General features: G+C 34.2%; 2 protein-coding genes across 2 annotated transcripts; both read left to right on the top strand.

Annotated features, from left to right (window-relative positions):
* Nucleotides 1–339: 339 nt before the first annotated feature.
* On the top strand, nucleotides 340–16,891 carry LOC123718938 (succinate dehydrogenase [ubiquinone] flavoprotein subunit, mitochondrial-like). Its single transcript, XM_045675942.1, has 14 exons — nucleotides 340–412; nucleotides 1,640–1,685; nucleotides 1,830–2,021; nucleotides 3,147–3,220; nucleotides 4,512–4,684; nucleotides 6,330–6,485; nucleotides 8,128–8,285; nucleotides 9,062–9,226; nucleotides 10,619–10,818; nucleotides 11,974–12,168; nucleotides 12,632–12,776; nucleotides 13,020–13,184; nucleotides 16,113–16,183; nucleotides 16,596–16,891. Exons 1-14 carry the CDS (start codon nucleotides 398–400, stop codon nucleotides 16,746–16,748), a joined length of 1,908 nt encoding a protein of 635 aa, XP_045531898.1. The 5' UTR covers nucleotides 340–397; the 3' UTR covers nucleotides 16,749–16,891.
* A 2,014-nt stretch (nucleotides 16,892–18,905) lies between these two features.
* On the top strand, nucleotides 18,906–23,396 carry LOC123718831 (mitogen-activated protein kinase kinase kinase 12-like). Its single transcript, XM_045675743.1, has 7 exons — nucleotides 18,906–19,171; nucleotides 20,053–20,226; nucleotides 20,489–20,690; nucleotides 21,083–21,421; nucleotides 21,982–22,128; nucleotides 22,482–22,643; nucleotides 23,030–23,396. The coding sequence occupies exons 1-7, from the start codon at nucleotides 18,991–18,993 to the stop codon at nucleotides 23,394–23,396; spliced, it is 1,572 nt and encodes a 523-aa protein (XP_045531699.1). The 5' UTR covers nucleotides 18,906–18,990.
* Nucleotides 23,397–23,970: the final 574 nt, after the last annotated feature.

Genomic DNA, 23,970 nt, shown 5'->3' with positions numbered 1-23,970 from the left:
ATATTGGAATTCACCAATGTTATAATCTCCACTTCCGGTCTTGAGCATCATTGTATTGTAAAGGTATATATATATATGAGCATAGTATATTTCGCAATTCGTTTCATGTGTTTATAAATTGCATAATCTTATTTATTATAATTATAGGAACTTGCTTCAAAATACATCGGTTGATAAATAAAATTATAAAGATAAACTAAAACATTATTATACTGTACATTTATGTTGCTTATATTGATGGCTGTCATTTCAATGCATATAAATACAGTAAGGTATCCCACCTTTTTTGTCAACACGCAAAAAAACATTTCAACTGAAAAAAAAAACATGCTGACGTTTTATTGTTATAAGCCGTTAAGCCATTTTCAGGTTTGGTGAGCTTTAAGTTTTTTGGATTATGCTTGTTTATTTGGTATGTAATTGAAATAGATTTGAAGTTTTACTTTTATAACCATAGTGTAAACTCTATAAAACTCTCTCTCTATCTCTAAAACTTTAACGCGATATTCAACCATGCGTATCCAATTACAACTTACGACCCAAACATTTATTATATCCAACTTAATGCCGATACCCACATTTTCATTTATAAGTCATAAAATTTTGTAACAGTTTGCTTGATGTTCGCGAACCAAGGAAAATCTCGACAATTTATTATCGCCTATGTACATTACTTGTTGGGACTTAAAATGTAGTCAAATGTTTTTGTACGTTATAGTACAGTATTGTAAATTGCCAATTTAAAATAATGTGAGCGAAACTGCGCTTGGAAGCTAGTCTTTATAATAGCCGGAATATATTAAAAGCTACCTTTGATAAATGCGTTTTCTATTTGTCATATGACAAAATTAAGTAATGGATTTTAATCCTGGTCCAACTGAAAACAGTGAACAGGATATATTTATCTTGATACGAGTTATTATATTAAGTGCACCACTGTTTCAACATGTTTGTTTGCAACTTTTCAATAAACAACATAATGATAAGTAACTCAATAATATTAGCAACATAAGCAAAGAAAAAAACCTTTTTAGGTCCGGGCCTCAGATTTCTGTTCATGATCGTTTGTTCATCTAATAGGCAATTATGTGATCAGCCTTCTGCCCACGCACACCGTCGACTTTTTGGGTCTAAGGCAAGCCGGTTTCCTCACGATGTTTTCCTTCACCGTTCGAGCGAATGTTAAATGCACATAGAAACAAAGTCCATTGGTGCACAGACGAGGATCGAACCTAAGACATCAGGTTCGAGAGTCGCACGCTGTAGCCACTAGGCCAACACTGATAAGCAACTAACATATTTCAAATTTTCTGAAATTCTTTTAATATACATTTTGTACGCAATCTATTAATATATATAAAGATAACCTCATCGAAGTAAATGTTAATTAAATTCGTACTTACGATCAAAAAAAAAATGTAAGCAATATTGAAATAAAAATAACAGGACTCAGTTTATTGGCTTTATTGAGCTCATTCAAGGGCACGTGTAGAGTACTTAGTGAGTGGCGATCATAAGCGTTCATTCGAGTGAATTTATATATTTAAATGCGGTTAAAACCAATGAAAGAATTTATGGCAACTGATACATATTTGAGCGATTTTTGTTGGAACTAATGAATTACTTTTTTTTTTTTCAGAAATATTTCTACCCAGGGATTTCTTTAAGGCACACAACATATACAAGTAAACATCATTCTTTATTTTGCTAGTTAAATTTTATATGATAATCAAAGTAAGGTTTTTATATATTTAAAAATTACAGTTAAACAATATCCGTCTTTTTGTTACCGCCTTCGGTTAGTTAATGTGTTTTTTTTTATATTCTAGTATGTACACGGCATCAGAGCTTCACAGTGCACCACCACAAGTACGACTGCCTTGTGATAGGAGCTGGTGGAGCGGGCTTAAGAGCATCTATAGGCTTAGCTGAATCGAAATTTTCTGTGGCTCTTGTTACGAAAATGTTTCCAACCCGCTCACATACTATCGCAGCTCAGGGTGGCATGAATGCATCTATAGGTGAGATTATTTTGAAAACACATTTATATCATCGGATGTTATTTCATAGCTTTAAAGACATATTGGTATTTTGTACTTGCTGCCCGTCCGGAAATAGATATAGCCAATTTGCCTCATTGATAAAGTCGTATTTTAATGGTGATTTTTTTTCAGTCCTTTGCAACACAAAGAACAAGATTTGTTATTTTTCTTTGTATGTTATCCTATTGTAAGGTTACCGTGTATTTTTAATACTTTTGATAGTTTCAGTTATCAAGTTTTGGTATTGGTTTACATTAATGGCATTTTCTAAGTAATTGGTGTCAACGAGACATTGGCATTCGACGAACTTTTGTATCTATCAATATAACGTATCCCCTTGGATCCAAGTTTTGAATCCTCGAATTTTCGTAAACATTGCATTTTACATAATGTTTGTATTCACGGTTCAATATGATTTACGTAAAATGCAATATCGTATATTGCTTATTTTTCAAAGTAAACATAATGTACTAGCGCGTAGAGAGCAAGTTGTTTAGTTTCTACATGTTAAAATGTTTTATTATTTGACACGTAAACATACTCAGAAATAAGAGTAAAACCTGCGCTCGGATGAACCGTAGTAGGGTTCTTCAAACTTCTGTGATACTTCAATAGCGCTTTCAATTACTGAGAATTAGTAAAACATTTCGTAATACCTTACAAAGGAAATCCAGCAACGAAACCTAATTTTGATGTCTGTCTCTCAATAGCCGTTGTCGCCAAATTGGACAAAAATTCAATATGTAGATCGGAATCGCTATTGAAGTTACGTTAGGCATTTGACGATTCCGGTAGCATTATTGATTGCAATTTCAGCGCTACGGATATTAAAATGCATGCATGTTTGGCTTGGACGTACTTGATCGGTAATTTTTAGAGCTTATTTTTCATAAAGCATATAAGCTCTATTGTGCTAATTATCTTTTATCAGTTTTCTGCAGCCGCCCGTTGCCTTCCTAATCATTTATATAACCTGATTTTAATTGTTTTAATGCAACGAAGTGTTAAATTGAGAATATAATTATTACATATTTCGCAAACCCGATGTGGTCCATATAGAGCCGTAGTGATTGTTTGTTTTAATATATACAATATATGCCATAGGTAGTATGCACAAAGACGACTGGCGGTGGCACTTTTACGACACAGTTAAAGGTTCTGACTGGCTTGGAGATCAGGTAATTTTTGAAGTTTATTTCCTTTGAAAGCCGGATGTTTCAACATTCCGTGATAACATGTCATTGCCGTTTTCAGTCTGGCTCGGGCCTTAATCGAATGTCGACAAATGCCAATTTCCGAATAAAAATAGTAATGGGAGTTGTACACATTGCCGTGGAAAATTAATTTAAAATAAATGTGTTTTTTAATTATAAGTTCGTATGCATTACAATGTGTAACATTTGGGAACCTTTTAGTAAAAATATACCTGTGTCAGGGTTCCTAATTCTTCCATAACAAAGTTAATTATAAATGCCTTAAAAATGTATATATATATATATATATATATATATAAGTTATAGGTAGGGTTGCCTAGAAGAAATCGCTTGTATAAGGCAGGGGCCTAAAAACTTATGTAACGTACCTACTTTTTGTTTTTTATTTGTAGTTAGTTATTTTATTTATTTTTGTTTTTGATTATTTAACTGTTTTTAACACGCCTGAGTGCATAAGTAAGTGTGTGGGTGCAAATTATTTATATATCCCGAGGCTGTAAGGAAACTAGATAGAAGTTGTGTTTTTTTAGAATATTATAATATAATTATTTATTTAATGAAAAACAATGATCGTGGGGTATAATTAAACTGGACGCTCACTTCTTGTGTTCATTATAAAGCGAGATAACAATAATAAATAAAATTTAAGCTACACAGACAGATTCCTCCACGACGTAGTCCTGCCACTTTTGTGCAACAGTACGGGAACGGGAAATTTTGCGGGAAAAATACCTATTTATGTAAAAATAAAAATAGCATAGAAGACAGACATCAAATGAATAGAACTTTAAGAAGGCAAGACAATTCCAGAAGGCTTCATGTGATACTCGAATTAAGTTCGGTACTTATATTGTTGTATGGAGATGTTTAAATAAAACTCTTTGTTTGAAGCTGGGTGACAACTGGCTTTAATGGATTGAAACATGAGCTATATCTAACATAAAATTATGGGTAATAGGGTTTCGACGCTAACCAAAACTAATTTGGACACTTCAATACAAGTGAAGTCGACCTTTTTGGAAATTATCGGAAACAAGAATATTGTATTAAAATTAATGAGGCTCCACAAGCAAGAGCATGTGTTTTGGTGCCAGGTGTGTGACGATGGCTAACATTTGGTTAACGCTTCTAATTATTTACTAAAATATTTATATGAAACTTAACTAAAGTTACATAACTCTCGTCAGTAAAGTTTATTTAGAAAATGTCGTAGGGCACAACAAAATTGTCTTAGACAATATTTGGTGATTTATAGGACTCAATTCAGCAACTAACACGCGATGCACCCAGCTGTGTTTTTGAACTGGAGAACATGGGGATGCCGTTCTCAAGGACTCAGGAGGGGAAGATCTACCAGCGGTCCTTTGGTGGCGGCACCAAGAACTGTGGTAAGGAGATTGCGAAGCGGACTTGCGCTGTAGCTGACCGGTACGTGATATCGCCTTTTTTCTTATTAAATAGTTAATAATAATAAACTTTTAAATTAAATACATTTTTTATATGAGAAAAGTTCACGTCGCCATCAAACAACCTTCCAAATTTTCGTATTTTAGGCTCATTATGTGTCTATCTAAATGCCCTTTTAAATTAATAAAACAGGCTAATACTTCAAATTTTAGACGGTAATTTATTAAATAATGATTGAAATGCAAATAATTTGTACGCGTCAAAAATTTAAAATTCAAATCGAAGCGATATTTATTTATTTCAAATTATAATCAAACAACCATATAAAAGTCAAAAGGAATCATTCATTCCTTCAAGATTAGAATATATATAGAATATAGCATCCGATAGCACATACTACTACTGAAATATAAGTTGTAAAACTATAAAGTGTTTATAAAATATATCAATAGAACAATTAGCATTTATATTGTAATGAATCGCTTGTGTTACGTATATTATATCTCTAGGTTGAGTTTCAGTTATCACTTATTTAGCAATAGATTGGAAACACAAAAAATATAAAACAATAATACAATAATAATAATAGCCATACTCCGTCAGATGTAGTGTTTTGTTGAGAAGGTTTATCTTAAGGTCTATAATTATACACGTAATTTTTCCCACGGTATGATTGGTACCTACCGCTTTTGCTTTACCTAAAGTACGAATGTGTCTATTTTCATTTCGGAAGCTAAAATCTGTTACGTTAGGAGTGCATTACAGTGGTTTTTATTAAATAGGAGGAAAATTTTAATAATATGAATGTTATGCAACCTTACATTGTTTGATGTGAATACAGAGATCGACAGTTAATTTACAAATGAGAACGTTACACATTTTATGTTTCCCAAACATGTCATGATGTATATTGAATGTAATCAAAATAACATTGGTATAAATCTGGTGAATTTAATTTGCGTTCATTTCTCGCATTTTATAACTTATTTATAATAAAAAATAAGTTATTAATATATTATTAACTCGAAAGTTAAATTAGTGAATCTCAATTTTAAATGGTCCTATTGTTAAAATAATTCTCGACATAGTTATTACCGATAAATGTAAGAATTTTATATAACTTTTATATAATAGTTAAATAATCTAATATATTATACAGTTAAATATAGATTACTAAGAAACACTTCAATAAATAAATGAAGGCAGCGAATTATTATACAGTAGAGTATAGATTATACATTACTAAGAAACACTTCAATAAATAAATGAAGGCAGAGAATTATTATACAGTAGAGTATAGATTATACATTACTAAGAAACACTTCAATAAATAAATGAAGGCAGAGAATTATTATACAGAAGAGTATAGATAATAGATTACTAAGAAACACGAATAAGCTGATTATATTTTCATTTTCCATTAAAAGAGGCGTAAGTAATTGTTGCCGGTTCGTTTCGTCCGTTCAACGTTATTGATTTGAGAACGCTAATTTAACTAATAATCTATATTTTTTTATTGACGTTAACGATAACATAGATAAAAGTTGTTTTTTAACTTTTAAATTGCTTAGTGCAAAGCAAAATTACTTCTCTTTCTTATATTTAAATATATCTTATTATTTTTGTACTATAATAATGCTATACATATTTGTAAATATAATTTTAGCACTGGCCACGCCTTACTCCATACTCTCTACGGATATAGCACCAAGTTTAAGAATATTAAGTTGTTCAGCGAGTTCTTTGTTTTGGATCTGCTTATGCAAGATGGAGCGATCGTTGGGGCCCTTGCGATGGACATGGATGACAGTAGTCTACATCGGTTTGTAAATTACTTGAAATTACCCAACCCTGCAATTAAAACTAAATTAGTGGAATTAAACTGATTTAACTATAGTTCTTAAGCACAGATACTGCGGTTACTGCGTTCATTCAATAATAATAATTATTGTTGAATATGTACCTGAAATAACTTTACTATAAATAGTCTTTTTTTATAACTAAAATGAAGACGCGTTTTTAGTTGAAACAATGTTTTAACTTAGTTTAGTTGTTGAATTTTCCTAGGTTTTTAAATAAGATTCATAACGATGATAAACGTTACTATAATATAGAAATAAGAGCCAATTGAATGTTTTTTTTTAAATAAATCTAGATACATAGTTAAAACTATTCGCGACTTCACGGCTTAGTGGTTGACGGACATACCTTTAATTTCTAAAGTTCTGTTTTCAATTCCTGACGAAACCTTGAAGCTACTGATCACAAAGCGCACCAATTTCTAAAAGGCCGCACTTGCGAGCCCTCTGGCAATGTGAATATCCATAAGCGGCTGTATCATTTAGCATCATTGGAACCTCCTGCCCGCTGGGCCCCTATATTATAAAAAATAACCCGTTACCTTAAAATTTTTGAAAACCAATTGAGATTCAGTATTTTTAGTGTATCGCGTATATGTCGAGAATATCATAACGAAAAATAATATATTTTACATGTGCAAAGCAAAGCCTTTGAACACACTGCTAGTCTTTTGATGATATTTCCACTCTGCAGCATCGCGTAATAGCTCTTTCCTTTTTTTGAGTTTTTGAGATTAATATGACGCTGTATTAAAAAGCATTTTTGATGACTAGTATTGGTTTGATTAACAATACCAGGAATATTCTAAAAATGAAATATTCCTGATGAGAAATTACAAAATTGATATACGAAAAATACACCTCGTAATAAATCAGTTTAATGACGCAACTATACCTTAGTTCAAAGGCTTTTTTTAAGTAGTGAATTCTGTTTACTATATCTTTTTGCTCAAACTTGGAGCTAACGATTTCAATATAAAAATATTTTTATTAAAATCCTAAAAATCCCGACAAAAATACCGCATATTAACGGATCCGGACGATCCAATTACTGTAGCCAATGACAAATTAAAAGCCAATCGCAGCCAATAACAATAAACATGTCCAAAATCAGATTAGGGTAAAAAACCGCCTTCACCGGGGAAGGCGCCTTTATTACGTACTTCGCTCACTCCAGTGAGCTTCCGTCCTGCCCTTCAGCCGATTGACCACCCCGACTTCCCAAGCCGAGGTCCGAGTCTTACAGGACACGCCTTTGCGCTAGCCGCGGGATAAACGCCAATTTAGTCCGATGTATATAAAGATATAACCATTTATTTAAAGAAGGTAAGATTTAAACTTGCGATGACGCGAGCGATAAAAAAAGGCCTAGCTCAACTGCCTAAGATGGCGCTATATTGATCTTAAGATTTTTAAAATAATGCAGATCCAGTGTCATCATGTATTATACGTAAACTAATCGCAATGCTTAAATTCCAATGTTTGACTAAAAAAACTTAAAATATTTTTTATAAGTAATAATTTACCGCGATAAATTTATTGCAGTCCTGAAATAAATTTCCTTTTTATAAGGTGAGGTTAGGAAATGTATATGTACAATTATAGGTTTCAAGCGAAAAACACAGTGATAGCTACCGGTGGATATCCAAGGATGTATTTCTCGTGCACGGCTGCTCACACGTGCACGGGGGATGGTTGCTCGATGATGACCAGACTTGGCTTTCCTCTTCAAGACATGGAGTTCATACAATTTCACCCAACGGGTAAATAATTAGCAAATCTTTAACTTAGTATTATAGGATTACCGCTTCCTCTGATAGTCTGAAACACTAAGCTAAAGCAATAAGGGATTTACCTAGAACCTGCTTTTAGCTAGAATCCTTGCGAGATAGTATAAATCTTTGAGTGGTTTTGAGATGAATACTAGGCGGTAACTGCTGCAGTACCGATTTTTGGTTTGTTATTAATTATTTATTTAGTGAAAGTTTATAAGTTTGTCCTTCTAACAACAAGAATCTGAACAAAAAACGTACAAAAAACACGATATAAACAAATATTAAAGATAATTAAACTATTTACAAAAAAATTACGATTAGAAATTAATATTTTTTTATTTCACCATCCGTTAATTTTAAATATTTATTTTGATGAAATTATGCATCATCTAATTTATCTATAATTGTGTTTTTCTACCAGTCTTATCAAGACTATTATTTGAACCGAAAAGATTGACTGAAAAATTAAACTTGATTAATTTGTAGATTATAAATCTTACGTGAATTTTGATTCCACATAAATTTTGACAGACGACATCCTATCACAGAATTTGTAACATAGCGCAGTGATTTTTTATTTATACATATATATAATATGGGGGCAAACGAGGCTGCGGGATAGTTCACTATTTCGCAAAAGAAACAGTTAATATATAAACGAAAACTGTCTTAAGCAAAACCGTAACCAATCACATACAATTCATTTGGACCACACCTGCACATATTAGCCTGAATAATGTGTATAAATCTTTCAATTTTAACAGGCATGTATGGTTCCGGTTGTTTAATGACGGAAGGTTGTCGAGGCGAAGGTGGATATCTTGTGAACAGCGAGGGAAAGCGTTTCATGGAGAAATATGCACCGAAAGCTAAGGATTTAGCGAGCCGTGATGTCGTCTCTAGATCTATGGCTACCGAAATTAGACAAGGTATAAAATAACTCGATTAGAAAATATACTGATAACGTAATACAGTCGCTAACACATGAGAACACACTACCCACCCACATCAATATGGTCTCAACATATTTCCTCGTAAAACAAATTAGTATCAAATAGCAACTGCCATAGCCAAATATGAATAAATAAAAAAATATCAGAAATATCTTTAGTTTATTTAAATTACTAATTTTACAACCGTCCTTCATTAAAAAACATTAATGACTGAAAGTGAAATGAACTTATTTTATAATTTAATTGTAAAGTAATTATAATGTGTTCAGCAACGTTGGCCTCGTGGCTTCAACGTGTGACTTACATCCCTGAGGTCGTAAGTTCGACCCCCGGCTGTGCGCCAATGGATATTCTTTCTATGTGTTCATTTAACACTCGCTCGAACGGTGAAGAAAAACGTCGTGAGGAAACCGGCTTGCCGTAGACCCAATAAGTCGACGGCGTGCGTAAAGTACAGAAGGCTGATCACCTACTGGCCTATTAGATTAACAAATGATCATGAAACAGATACAGAAATCTGAGGCCCAGACCTAAAAAAAAGGTTGAAGCGCCATTGATTTTTTAAAATTATAATTAATAATTTATTAATAAATTACTTTTTAACTTATAATTGATATGCTGAATTCAGTCGTTATCTAATTGTGTTTTAAAATTTATTCCTGAATTTAAGCCTTTTCTTATCTATTATAATTAGTTATGTTCCTGAGATGATTCAATAGATTCGGGCGTGATATGTGTAAGCTATACATCTAACTTGTAAAATGTGGTAAAAAATAAGAATATTTAGAATTCACCTGATAGCTCTATCCAGGATGTTTTATCTTCCTGCGTATTGCCTTTTGATGATAAATAGAAACATGAAAGTTGTTTAGTGCGAAGTTTGCATTTTGTAACTCAAATACACACTGCTGCTTTGCATGCATCAGTTTAGAATTTCACAAAGTTGATAAAGGAAATAATAAAGTAAACAGAAACTTCTATGCGATGACAAAGGCACTGTAACCTTTTAAATAATAATAAATTTAACTATGTTTTGCTCAAAGCGCTGTTTGTTTTCATATTTACAGATTTATTTCTCTTCTTTCGTTTTTTGTTTCGAGGGCTTCCATCGAATTGGGGAGTAGCTGTGTGTTATTTTTTTACTAATACTATAGCAAAACGCGTTTAGGTATAGTCTCAAATTCTAAACAATACAAAATACAAAATAGTTTTTGACCCGTCCTAACTTTACTATATACTAGCTTTACTATGCAGTTGGATTTTCTATCATATATCATAGAATGATAATTAATAAAACATGTAACCTACAAGGGTTCTTCTTCACAATCTTCTCAATCAATCTTTTTAAAATCTTGTTAAATGTTTTAGGACGAGGAGTAGGACCAAAGAAGGATCATATTTTCCTCCAGTTGCATCATTTAAGCCCTGACGTGATCATGAAACAGTTGCCTGGTATTCACGAAACTGCTTACACATTCACTGGAGTGGATGTGTTAAAGGAACCAGTTCCAGTCATACCCACGGTGCATTATACTATGGGTGGCATCGCCATAAATTACAAAGGCGAGGTAGGTATTTAGTACGCGATATAGTAGTATTACTTCTGGATTATTAAGACCAAATCCTTGATTTTCGTTTTTACTCACTAGGAGAATTATAATTTATTTTAAATAATATTAGAAGCTCATATTGTCACAAAGCAGAGAAGTAGAACATAGAAATGTCAATACATACTATATATATCAATTGGTTTTTAACCCACTTACTCCCGCGCACCACCTCTTAGATGCTGCCAGTAGAGTTATTTCTGAATTGATACATAGGAAGGCCTAAGAGGTGGTTGTGCAACACGAGAAAGGGATGAGATCACTTTACGTGTTCATCAAGGTTTTATATATATATATGTATCCAATACTATTCAATGTATATTCCGAAGCAACTATATCAGAAGTCATTGAGGGATCAGAGGTTGGAGAGTAAGAATCATCAACAAAATTCGCTATGCAGACAATATGATCTGCAAATGCTTGTTAATAGAGTTCATGAAACTAGCGAACGGACGAAATGGTCCAACTGCAATTAATGCAGTAAGGTGATGGTCACTTCTCGAAACGACGCTTTAAGGCCTAATCTATCTGTAGCTGGAAACACTTTGGAACAAATGCGGCAATACAAGTATTTCTCAACTTGGGTTACAAACAAGTGGAATCCTGATCAGGAAATTAGGTCTCGAATTGAAATTGCCTGAGGCTTTCTAATGAAGAAAGATTTGTGCTGTGGTCACTTGAACCACAGTTGTGTGTCACATTAAACTCCATTGGTACAGCTGTAAAGGTTGTACAATTAATTAAGATACCCACCAGTGCTTAGAAGTATTTAAGATATGGTGCTATCATCGCATGCTTTGTATAGGAGCAATCTAGAAGGAAGGAGAATAATACCCCTGCCTACTCCTTCAGTTAATTATAAAGGGTAAAATCCAGGGTAGACGAAGGGTCCTTCAAGGAAAGACCGGGTGGCGTGAGGTATTCAAAGTGCTACTTGTTTGCCTCCTGACCCATCAAAAAATTATTGTATTATGAGTAGAAGTGACATTGAAATTAATTTTTAACACTTTTCTCTTGGTTACTTGGTTACAGTACTCGGTATTCTGCTGATTCATTTGAATATTTATTACAAATTTTTTTTAGATCTAAAGATTCTCTTCTATATTTAATTAACAGGCAATCATCAACAAGGGTAGCGGAGATGAAAAGATACCAGGGTTACATGCAGCAGGTGAAGCGGTGAGCAACTGTCATGGCGCCAACAGACTGGGAGCCAACTCGATTCTCGACGTCGTGGTCTTTGGGAAAGCGATTGGCCTAAATATCGGATGCAGTTTTACTCCTGGTGATAAACAGCCAGAATTAAAACATGTTAGCTCATCATACTTGTCTTAAATTAAGGGAAAGGGCTGTTGTTCTTGCCTCCGAGGTCCATCCCCTATCTCCAATATTTTGTAACGGCGTGCAATTACGGTGGACCGTGAGGTGCGATGTTAATGCCGTTACTTTTTCCTGCCTCGGATGGCTTGCTGGGGTTTTAATGAGTCACACTAGCTTTACACCATGGGCTTACTTATCAGCTGAAGCGAGAGACCAACTACGTATAGCATGAACTTGCATCGCGCACTTCTTATACATCATTATAATTTTCCGTCGACATAATTAGGTTGTGGCCTGTGTTATCAATCACAAACACTCATAAAGGGTTGGCAAACATTTTTTATTAAATCAATACTCTCGCTTGTCTTTCTTGGAGGCGAGTTTTCGAATACAAGTTCGCAATCATGAAGACATTATTTAAGTGGAATATTTACTATTATTTTACTTATTGTAGAATATATGTGATGCAGCCATTGATAACTTAGAAAAAGTAAAGGCTTTGAAGGGCTCAGTCTTACCGCACGATCTTCGTTTGAATATGAGAACTACTATGCAAAATAAATGCGGTGTATTTAGGGAAGCGAAGTTATTGGATGAAGGTAAAGAAACATTATCAATTTTACTAATCACTTAAACAATTATAGTTCCAAGTGACTTTTGGTGGTTAAACCAAAAACTATCTTTACAATTCCAGATAGGCTTATCCTTAGTGCCTATGACACTGATATCAGATTTGTAGTATTATATTAGTCTGCGCCACTTTGAATATGCCAATAAATTATGCGTTAGCAAACTAGCTACGTTGTGTGTTTGTGCAATAATTAATAATATTTATATTGCAGCCCAGGAAGAAATACAAAAGTGGTATGCGGCATTCAAAGATTTGAAAATTACCGATCAGAAGAAAAACTACAACACCGATCTAATAGAAAGTCTTGAGCTTCAGAATATGTTGCAGGCAGCAGTTCAGGTTGTTGCCTGCGCCAGAAATAGAACGGAAAGCAGAGGTAAGTTATACTACGATCTGGCTTTGCCAGATTTGGTGGAAGTTCTTCTGTAGAGAAGAACGGAAGTTGTCTTCTGATTGTCTTGCCAGCTCTTGGCCCTCCGTGTATTTATAGTAGGGAGCCCACGATGCTAAATGGGGATTTACTCGAGGGTCACAGAGACCTATTGGGTTGCGAAGCTTAGATTATAATAAGATTTTTTTTACATAATGTATACCTTTTCATCAGTGGGGGCAGGGGCTATAGATTTTAAAAAATGTAAAAAAAACTGTGCCATGGACATACTCGAGCGCCTCAGATATTGATAGCATCAATGTCCTACGTATTTTTAATAATTTACGTGTGTTAATCTGATTGTTTGAATGGTGGGAATGGTCGTACGGAAGGGTTGAAAATGATAAAAAAAGATCGCGTCAGATTTTCTAAGGGGATGTTAAGTGAACCTAAAAAAACGATCTCATCTAAAAATCTGATCGCGGCTGAAATACTCAAGCGCGTCAGATTAAGATATATATGGTTCATCTTTCTGTCCTAGACGTGATGTCTCATAATCTAACGATTATCTGGAGGGATTCGCCTAATCTGATATTTTTTTTAATCATTAAAATTAATTGATTGAAAGGTCAGCAAATAGCAAAAGTGTTATGTTGTTCAAGTAGAACTTATATTTAAAAAAAAATCATTAACCGGAAGAACCGGTTTACCTCGACGATATTCTAAAACATTTTTCTAATGTTTCTATTATAAATTTTATTGATTTTTGCAAAGTAGTTTCACCACAAATTACACACTTTACGTTACTTTTTAAACGAATATAGGCGTCATGCAGCCGCACGTTATCGACAATTTTTTCTTACTTCGGCTTCTGGAAATCGTCAGATTATATATTTTTCTTCATTTTGGAATTATTTCCTTCAACAAATAAAAACCACACTCGAGAATGTCGAGATGACGATTTTTTTACAACTTTGCAGCCCACCCCTTTCTTTAAGTCACTTGCAAATTGTCAGATTAGTGAAATATACACTTTTTAGCATTTAATTAACTCACCCTACTTTAATCTGACGCACTCGAGAATATCTGTTGATTATTTTTTCCTTTATCCTTGACGGGCGGCCATAAATATGGGGCTCATATTTGGTGGAGGTACTTCACTGGATACAAGGTATCCTCCTGTATATTAATCTGCCACGCTGTAGTAAATCCCGAAATCCCCTCTTGGGCTCCCCTAGTATTATGTTTAGCGGTCAGTGCTCACACTCGATTTCGTATTGTTTCGTTTTATTTATTCTATCTGAAACAAAGTTTAAAAAAGCTACTTTAATTTTATTGCCCTTTGAGGCTTGTCTATACAATGTAACGATTATTTCCATTAAACGACAATTAGAGTATGCAATGTAGGTATTATAATAATCACCCCTCGAACGGGTGGAACATGTTTAAACCGGGATTTGGGGGTTGTGGGAAAGTCCGCTATTTCCCACGTCTTGACTTCGACTATTATTAACTTTAATTTAATTGAAATAAAGTTCATTTTGCTAAATTTAGCAAAATGTTGTATTTAGATAAAAATTAAATTACTCGTCTAGGTATGAGTACATATATACCTAGGTACCACTGAAAATGTTTAGAAAATGAAAAACGGCATAATGTAGAAAGTTGCCAATAATTTTACTGTTCTTCGGCGTAATCTCCGTTCATCTCTATACATCGTCGCATTCCGTGGAACCATTGTGAAAAGCAGTGGGGCCATTCTTCCTTAGGGGTCTGTTCTATGGCATTTTCGTACGCTTTCACCGCATCTTCAGGGCTCGTAAAGCGAATACCTCGAATTTTTTCTTTAGTTCTTGGGAATAAATGAAAGTCGCAAGGCGCCAGGTCAGGACTGTATGATGGGTGACTCATTATCTCGACACCTGCCATAGTAAAAAATTCAACAGTCCGTTTTGCGGAGTGCGCTGAAGCATTGTCGTGGTGAAGGAGGATCCTTCTTCAAGGGCGCTGCTGTCGAATTTTTTCCAAGATAACAGGCAAACAGCGATTAACATAACAGTCTGCAGTAACTGTCCTTCCATCTTATAGCACAACTATCGCGAAATGACCTTTCCGACCAAAAAATTAGGCAATCATCTTTTACCGTGACTTCTTCCTTTTTTTACCTTAGTTGGCCGATCTTCGAACGGAATCAGCCACTGAGCTGATTGTCTTTTTGGTTTCGGGTTTGTAGCAATATATCCAGCTTTCATCACCTGTGACGATGTCAAAAACAGAATTTGCGTCACCACCGTTGAACTTATCCAACATTTGGCCAGATACCAGTCCATGCGAAGGTGTTTCTGGTCGTCGGTTAAAGTATGGGGAATCCATCTGGTACAAAGCTTCACGACACCAAAATGTCCGTGTAATATTTTTTTTTGACGCATTCCAATGCCCAGGCTTGCCCGTATCTGCTGATAGGTCACTTTCTTATCTTCCTCTATCATGTGTCGCACAGCACTGATGTTATCTTCAGTATTCGCTTTTCAAGGACATCCCTCACGCGTATCATCATTGAGATTGCTACGTCCACGCTTAAACTCGTTAAACCAATTGTAAATAGTAGCACGATTTGGGGCTTCACTAAGAACTGCTAATCGCAGCCTATCATAGCTTTGTTGTTGAGTTTGTTTGTTTGTTGAGAGTGTTTCTCGCGTTAGGTTCATTTTCACGCGTAACAACAGTTTTAGATTTGCTGCCAATTCACAAAAACAAACGACAAATTTTTGCAATATACCACATTATTTTAACAAAGAATTCTAAAATTTAAAAAAGTTTTCATTATCAATGTTTCTAACTGGCCCGTTCTAAACATTTTCAGTGTTACCCACGTATAGGTAGCCATTGAGACCAATTAAATTGCTCTACAATTAATCAATCTTCTTATTTAAGGTGCACACTTTCGAGATGACTTTCCAAAGAGAGAAGATGAAATGGACTACAGTAAACCTACAGAAGGACAGGTACACTGACTTGTGAACAAAATATCATATACAACTAGAACATTGGCATCGGTGTGTAAGCCAAATAGAAGCGGTTTAGGTAGGCATGGACGAATCGGTTCCTAACCAAACTTTATGGAAAATAAGATGCACCGCCCTCCTTCCCTGGCGACGCCCTTAAACATTCAATTTTTATTTTATTTTATTTTGATTAACATTCAATTTCCAATCACTTAACATAATAGTAATGCCTAGTAACGTAATAATTCTAACGTCTAGAATATTTCGTATATTTTCATAGACAATATTTATTTTAATTTATGAATTTAAAAATAATGTACTTAATATGTACGACAATATTTATACGTATTTATATACGTTCTTAATATGTAGCTCAACTATGTTTAATTTTAGTATGTTGTTATTTCCACAGACAGCGAAGCCCATAGAAAAACATTGGCGTAAACATAGCATCTCTAACCTCGATCTCGCGACTGGAAAAGTAACGATTAGCTATAGACCAGTCATAGACAAAACCTTGGACGATGAAGTTCAGACCATTCCCCCTGTACCCAGAGTTTACTAGTGTTTACTTTTAGTTTTAATGTACGTCATGAGAAAAAGGTTTTATGTTTTTTTTAATAATATTTAAAGAAACTTATCAGCATTAATTGGTTGGTTGTGTTAATATTGCCATATTTGTACTTAAAACTTTTAAGTTGATTATAAATGTTGGCATGAACTCGAGTTTATTTTATAGTAAGCCCACAATAAAACTTACAGCCAATTAGGTGCCAGTAGATTGCAGAAAGGAATACTACTCCCTTTAGTCATCGAATATTTTATTGACATACCAGATTCGCATCGCAACGTCACCTTGAGATCTAAGTGCACTTCCAGCAATTTTAAAGAAAATCTTTCCATGTTTAATAAAATGGAAAATTCCTTTGGGTTTTACCTCTCTGAAAGTGTTACTATAATAAAAATACGTTTTACACATATTAAAATATGAACGCGGTGATAGAATGAGTATTGAATGCTTATTGTACATTGTCAAAAGTCGCACATATTCTTGCTTTGCGGAAGTTGTTTCGTTGGTAGCATTATAGACGATTTTTTCTGTTCATATTTTGCTCTAAGCTATGTATAATCCATTTTTAAAAGCCACGAAGCGGCTCGTTTTTTTTTGCGAATTTTCAAACGGATGTCTGGCCGCTTTACTGGGTGTACAAACGGTATGAAGGTATGTCCGAAGCAGACACGTCGATTTTGTTCTTTTATGGGCTGTACCTTTACTTTTTCAAAGTGAGCTAAAATCGAAGCAGTAGAAAATAAATCATTTGTTTTTTTTTAAATCTTTGCACTTGGTCTCAGGTATTTATTTGTTTGTGATCATTCGCCTTTAAAGGGAAGTAGGTGATTAGCATCCTGTGACCCGAGTCTCAAAGTTTCCTCACGATGCCGAGGTTCAAAACTAAGACCTCATGCCAACAGTGCTTATTAAAAAATGTATAGTGCAACTTATCGCTGCTTGCAAAAATAAACTCGCACACCAAAGCTAGTTTTGCAAGAGACTGCCACATTGATGGAAATTTCAAGTGATTTTTTTGTAATAATGTCAAGAACCATATTAAAGTGAATAACAGTATAATACGAAGCCTAACTGACATAAGAGACGTCGTAACACACTGACAAAAAATTAAGTGGAACTGGGCCGCATCAAACGCAGGCAGAGTTTGATGGCAGATGAGTCAAAAGATTGTTACCTGGATTATTTTTTTCACATAAACCATAACGACATCGAAGGGACTACTCATATTTGGTCGTAAAAACCGATAATCATAAGAGTCGATGACCTTGTTATTAATTACCTATAGTTTTATTAATTAAAATGAACTTGTGCCATACAACGGTACAAATTGCTACTAGATGATGAGAGGCTTTAGCTTTAAAGGGCTACTTTACCCCGCGTAGCAGCTATAGTTTTTCAATTATTGTTACGTCTATTTACGAACTTTATCTTTATGTTCAGATTCGGCAACAGCGTGATTTTAAAAAATAAGGTTACATATATTAAATCGTATCGTAATTATTTCATATTCATTCTCAAGTCTCAAATTTTCATCTAGTTCAGATATGTCAAACTAATTCTTAACGTAAACGTAGAGAAAAATCTGCCTTTTAAGAAGATTAAAAAATAAAGTGTAGTATGTAAATGCCCGAGTATATAACAAAGATTTGTCGGCGGACTAGGACGCGCGGTGATGTAACAATATATCTACTATCTATAATACAAGAATATAGGAATACGTCTTTAACGCTATATTAAAAAAGTATGCCTAAATAATGAAAATATTTCTGGAGCGCGAAACGAAACACGTATTTCGTCGTCATGCACATGCTACGCCGCTCATGAGGTCTGTGACGTGGGGACTATGTAGAGTGATTTTAGTCACGAGTGAGTAAAACGCTAGTTTACGTTCAATTTTAATCAACTTTTCAAAGGCATTTTTGAAAAAGAAAAATATTGTTAAGTGAAAACTAAATACTTTTCATGAATTAAAATTATCAAAAACGAATCTATGTCACAGATCTTCGACTAGATTTTACTAAGAACACCACTGACAAACAACGCAGGCGTACTGTCATTGTCATAAAATATGTAATCTGTGAGAGCTTTGCTTTGCTCCAATTAAGCTTTAGAGTTCCTTATTTTCTATTCGCGAGCTTTATAGGCTTGCCCGTGGCTGTATTCTTGGAAAATCCAATAATTTACAGTGCTTTAATTTCTTAATCGTTTTAAGTTAATTTCAATAAAATAGTGAATAATGGCTGAAGCCAAGTATGATGACGACCCTGAGCTTTTTGAGGTGAAAAATGAAGACCCAGACTTTGGCACCCCGCCATGGGAAGACGAAAAGAAAGCAGATTACTGGATGGGTGGTGTATTTCAGTGTTTTTCGAACGTGGTGTCAATGTTTAAAGGCGAAGAATACAAATCCCTAAAAGGTAAGATGTTCGGTTTCTCGGATTTTTCTCTTCTAGGCTTGCGCGGCTCGTGCATTGATGCAGTTTTCAAGGTTGCTGCGCTACGCAGGTGAGGCTCGATTGATTTTAAATTATGATATATTTATAACTCGTCCTGGGGATTATCGATCTCCCACATGCTATCCTGCTCTACATCACAGGTTCTCTGATAGCAAAGATTTTGATCAAAACTTAATGTAACATTTACATTACAAATTCTTTATGTATTTTTTTTAGCCTCATCAATTATTACTTTGTGGTTAAAGTAAAATGCACTTGTTGAGATGAAGGATTTTAAATTTGAAAACTAAATATTATTATTCTACAAGAGAAGACAGTATTATTCAAACTTTTAATTAATAATTGTCTTACATACATAGATTTCAATATATTTAGTCATAAACTCAGCATCTAACTCAGTTGTGTTAAATTTGATTTATAAGTTATTTTAAATTTATAATTAAAAAGTTACTAATCTGGCATTATCGAAAGATTTGAGACTGATTAGGGTTACTAGTAGATCATAGAATCTGTGAAAGCTTATAGGGTCATAAGAGCTTGACTCTTCTTTTATTACAGAATTAGAATCATAAATGAACCCAGTGGCAAATGAAAAGATATTTTTAGGGCGAGACAGCGACAGCGAGAGCATTTGATTCTGCTACCTTTCCCTGATGCGATACATGCATTGTGCATACAGTGTCGTTTTATTACTGTTCTTTTGTATTCATACAAACAGCTTATATGGCCTATTTATATGTGTCAAATAAATACTTCAAGTTTTTGTCCCATTCTTTTTTTTATGTCTTATAATAAGGCATATAATAATTAAGGAATGTAGTAAAGGGATTAAATCTTTTTAGAAAATGTGGAAGTTCCAATTGAAAAAATAACAGACTTGTTTTACTTGGGCTCTGGAGCTCAAGGTGTGGTGTTTGGTGCACATCTAGATGGCGAAAAGGTTGCTGTTAAACAGTTACGCACTAAACATGAGACTAATATCAGACATCTCTTGAAGTTAAATCATGAAAATATTGGTTAGTATTTAATATTATATTTTAAAAATCCAGTTAGTTAACCTATTACAGAAAACATTAACCTATTTTTCTTCATAGTTGCACATAGAATAAAATAGGAAATCAGCCATCTTCCAATAGAAACAATTCATTTTAAGCTTTAAGTATTTATTGCTGTGTTAAGAGTTGAAAGTAGTATATGCCTTACTTATTGTGAAATTTGAATTTATTATGAGAATCTTGTTTAAATTTCAAACTATTACAATACAATATTTGAATATAGTTCGCTTTGTGGGGGTGTGCACAAACCCGCCAGACTTCTGCATCATTATGGAGTACTGTCAATATGGATCACTGTTTGACTTTCTTCATAGCAACACTGTATTTATGCCAAAGCAACTATTGAAATGGGCTAAGGAAATAGCTCGTGGCATGGCATATCTACATGCTCATAAGATTATCCATCGAGATCTTAAAAGCCCCAAGTAAGTGACTGCTGGATAATTGATCTGGAAAAAGACTTTAGTGTCTATTACACATTAGATGCCTAATTTTATCAAATATTCAGTTAATAGAAAATTGTTAAGAAGAATATATTGTAATATGTATTAGTGCTCTTAGTTTAATTTTGTTGTATAACTTAATTATAATTGAGAATTAGTTTAACAGTTGGACAGAAAAGCTTTGTCTAGTTTATATTTCCAACACATGGTGTGTTGAACTTCTTTTTTAAACTAAGTAAATAAAACATAATTATGGCTATCGTGTATTAAAAGAAAAAGCAACTATGTAATTATGTGTAAAAAAAATTGATTTGATTTTTAAAATAAATTTAAGCCTTTTCGGAATATAGGATTTAATCACCACCATATTTTAGTATACTCATCTCTGACGAATTGGTGGTAAAAGTGAGTGACTTCGGCACAAGCCGTGAATGGAATGACGTCAGTGCAGTTATGAGTTTCACTGGCACTGTGGCCTGGATGGCTCCGGAAGTGATACGCCACGAGCCGTGCTCTGAACGAGTTGACGTTTGGTCCTTTGGTGTTGTCATGTGGGAGCTGCTCACTGCTGAAGTCCCATACAAGAACCTAGAGACACATGCAATTATGTGGGGTGTCGGCACCAACTCAATTGCTCTTCCGATCCCGAGCAATTGCCCTAGCAGCTTGCAACAATTGCTTAAACAATGCTGGAACCGTGTGCCGCGCAACCGGTAAGTTATTTAAAAAATTTAGGATGCGCTTGCGGCTGTGCGATCAGTATTGCCTTTGTCTTCATCTTAATATTTTTATCTGCAATGGAATAAAAAAATTGACAATGTTCAACTTGACATTAAATCTTCTTTAACAATAGTTCTTCCGCTGGAGCTCTTCGATTACAAAAAGATGTGCGTTGCATTTGTTTTGTGTTACCTCTTGGAAGTCTGTTTCCGAAGTCATCTATATGTCAATATTGTTTAAATTCAAAGGCTCGCGAATGGCGATATTAAACTTGTTGTTTCGTAAAATTGGTATAGCCGTAGTTATTTAAAAAAATGCGTTATTATGTATTTAACTCAATTAAAGTTTTGATAGTTTTTCATACAATATAGGTTCTTAGTTCTGTAGGCCGTTATAATTCTTGTTTGTGTAAACACTACACAATTGACTATAGAGATACTTTAACATTATGTGTATACTTATATAATTCTTAATACATAATCTATATTTTTACATTGTATGCTCAGCGATAAATAAAAAATACACATGGAAGTAATAATATCCTTAACTACAGGCCGCCATTCAAGATCATAGCTGCCCACTTAGAGATGGCAGGAGGAGATCTACGCAATATGGATACAGAGACATTCAAAAACATACAAAATGGATGGCGCGCTGAAGTTCACCAGTGCATGGAGCGTCTGTATGCCAGGTATCGTCAATTCCAGTGTTAACTGTTTAATGTGTGAATAAGAATAAATAACTTATATTTAGGCTTGTAATACATAAAACTATATTTTTTGTTTTAATATTTGTAAACATTATAAAATGAATATATTTAATTATAATTTTAATTAGGGTTTTTCGTAAAAATGGTTTAATATAGATTTTCTTGATCGGAAGCTGGAATCTCGCCTAGATTTATATAATTGTAATCCTACGCAGCAAGGTAGCTGACGAGGACATGGTGCAATTCCTCTCTTTTAGCACCTCTTCCATCACTTTCTGTCTTCGAAAACAAATGTATTTCCTTCTCAAAGACCCAGTCTTTCACAGAAGCACAAATACTTTCACGCAAGAGAATACGGACGTTGTGGCTCAGCGTCGTGAAGATCTTAAGCAAGCTCGCGATCTCCGTTACGTTTACGAACAGCAAGTGTCGAGGGCTAACGAGCTATTTCTAGAAGTCTGCGCTGTAAGACTTCAACTCGAACAACGTGAAAGAACCATCGCTGAGTGAGTAATGTTTTGTTCCTCTGCAATATAGTTCCATATACCACCGCATTGTGTATTTAAATGATTTGTATTTGATTTTATAATTGATAAAATAAATAGAAAAAAAAACATAGTATTTGTAAATGTTCATGTTTGTTTTTATAGGACACAGTAAAAGTTTGCAGCTTCTCTTAATTACTAATATATCCTTTTATTTTCAAATTATAGTAAAGTCAAATTGATTTGCAGTTTATTTTAAATAATACGATATGTTTTTAAAAAAAACGACGTTATACATGCCATAGTTTCGAATAAATATTTGTATCAAAGATCTTTTCGGAAAGAAACTCCCTTTTAGCATAGGTGGCGAATAAGTGGACGTAAATTTCTCTTTCTATTGCCCATAGGAAAGAGAACGCATTGAACGAGTGTCGTTGTGGACATCGTGCTAAATTATTCCAGCGTCAAACATCATCTTCTTCTGATGGCATGAAAATGCCCATTCTTGAGCAACGCCGTCGAAAGAAGAAACTCGAGCCGGTAATTCCCGTTCAAGTAGTCGTTCAATACGACGAAAAGAACTCCGACACCACAACAGCTGTCGACAACGCTGCTTGTCCATGCACTGAACAAGCTCGCTATTATCAGAACAACAACCAGATAAAGAAGGAGACTGTCATTGAAATCGAGGATAATGGGAATGTCATTGTCAAGGACACGGCCAATAATGATTTCCTTAACGATAATTATATTCCAGATGTTGCTCAAGTTTAACTTAATAGTTTCCGTATGACTAGTACGACACACTAGTTTTAGTCTTTTTATTTAACTTAAGTTTTCTGGTTTATCTGTTTTCGCGGCTATATCGAATTAAGTATTTGTTTTAATTTTTAGTTTTTAAGATAAATTTTGAGATTGCCAATCGGATCTCATTAATGTTAGTAGAGTAAAATATTAGTACGTTTGTTAGATAATCCTCTGGCTAAAAATGTTAAGTGACAGTATTTTTAGATTTGCAATCGTGCTCACATAAATTTCAGGTTGCCTGTAAGTCTTTGCAACAGCGACGTAAAAATCTAAATCGACATTTAGAACGGTAACTCGATAACCTTTTAAATAATTAATCTGGAGTGTTTAGTGACAGTATTCTTAGATTTGCAATCGTGCTCACACAGATTTCAGGTTGCCTGTAAGTCTTTGCAACGACCTCGTAAAAAACTAAATCGCTATTTAGAACGGTTACTCGATAACCTTTTAAATAATTACTCTTTATTGAGTGTTGCTAAAAATGTTTGGTGACAGTATTCTTAGATTTGCAATCGTGCTCACACAGATTTCAGGTTGCCTG

Source organism: Pieris brassicae, chromosome Z (assembly GCF_905147105.1).
Source record: "Pieris brassicae chromosome Z, ilPieBrab1.1, whole genome shotgun sequence".
NCBI lineage: Eukaryota > Metazoa > Arthropoda > Insecta > Lepidoptera > Pieridae > Pieris > Pieris brassicae.
Note: the sequence above shows the minus strand (reverse complement) of the source record. Positions and strands in the feature narration are given on the sequence as shown.

Excerpts from the sequence above, each read along its gene's own strand:
- LOC123718938 (XM_045675942.1), top strand. Across the intron at positions 8,286-9,061 it reads CATACAATTTCACCCAACGG|GCATGTATGGTTCCGGTTGT; the intron begins GTAAATAATTAG and ends CAATTTTAACAG. Across the intron at positions 16,184-16,595 it reads GTAAACCTACAGAAGGACAG|ACAGCGAAGCCCATAGAAAA; the intron begins GTACACTGACTT and ends TTATTTCCACAG.
- LOC123718831 (XM_045675743.1), top strand. The coding sequence starts at position 18,991 with ATGGCTGAAGCCAAGTATGATGACGACCCTGAGCTTTTTGAGGTGAAA. Across the intron at positions 20,691-21,082 it reads CGAGATCTTAAAAGCCCCAA|TATACTCATCTCTGACGAAT; the intron begins GTAAGTGACTGC and ends ACCATATTTTAG. Across the intron at positions 22,129-22,481 it reads CTGTATGCCAGGTATCGTCA|GCAAGAGAATACGGACGTTG; the intron begins ATTCCAGTGTTA and ends AAATACTTTCAC.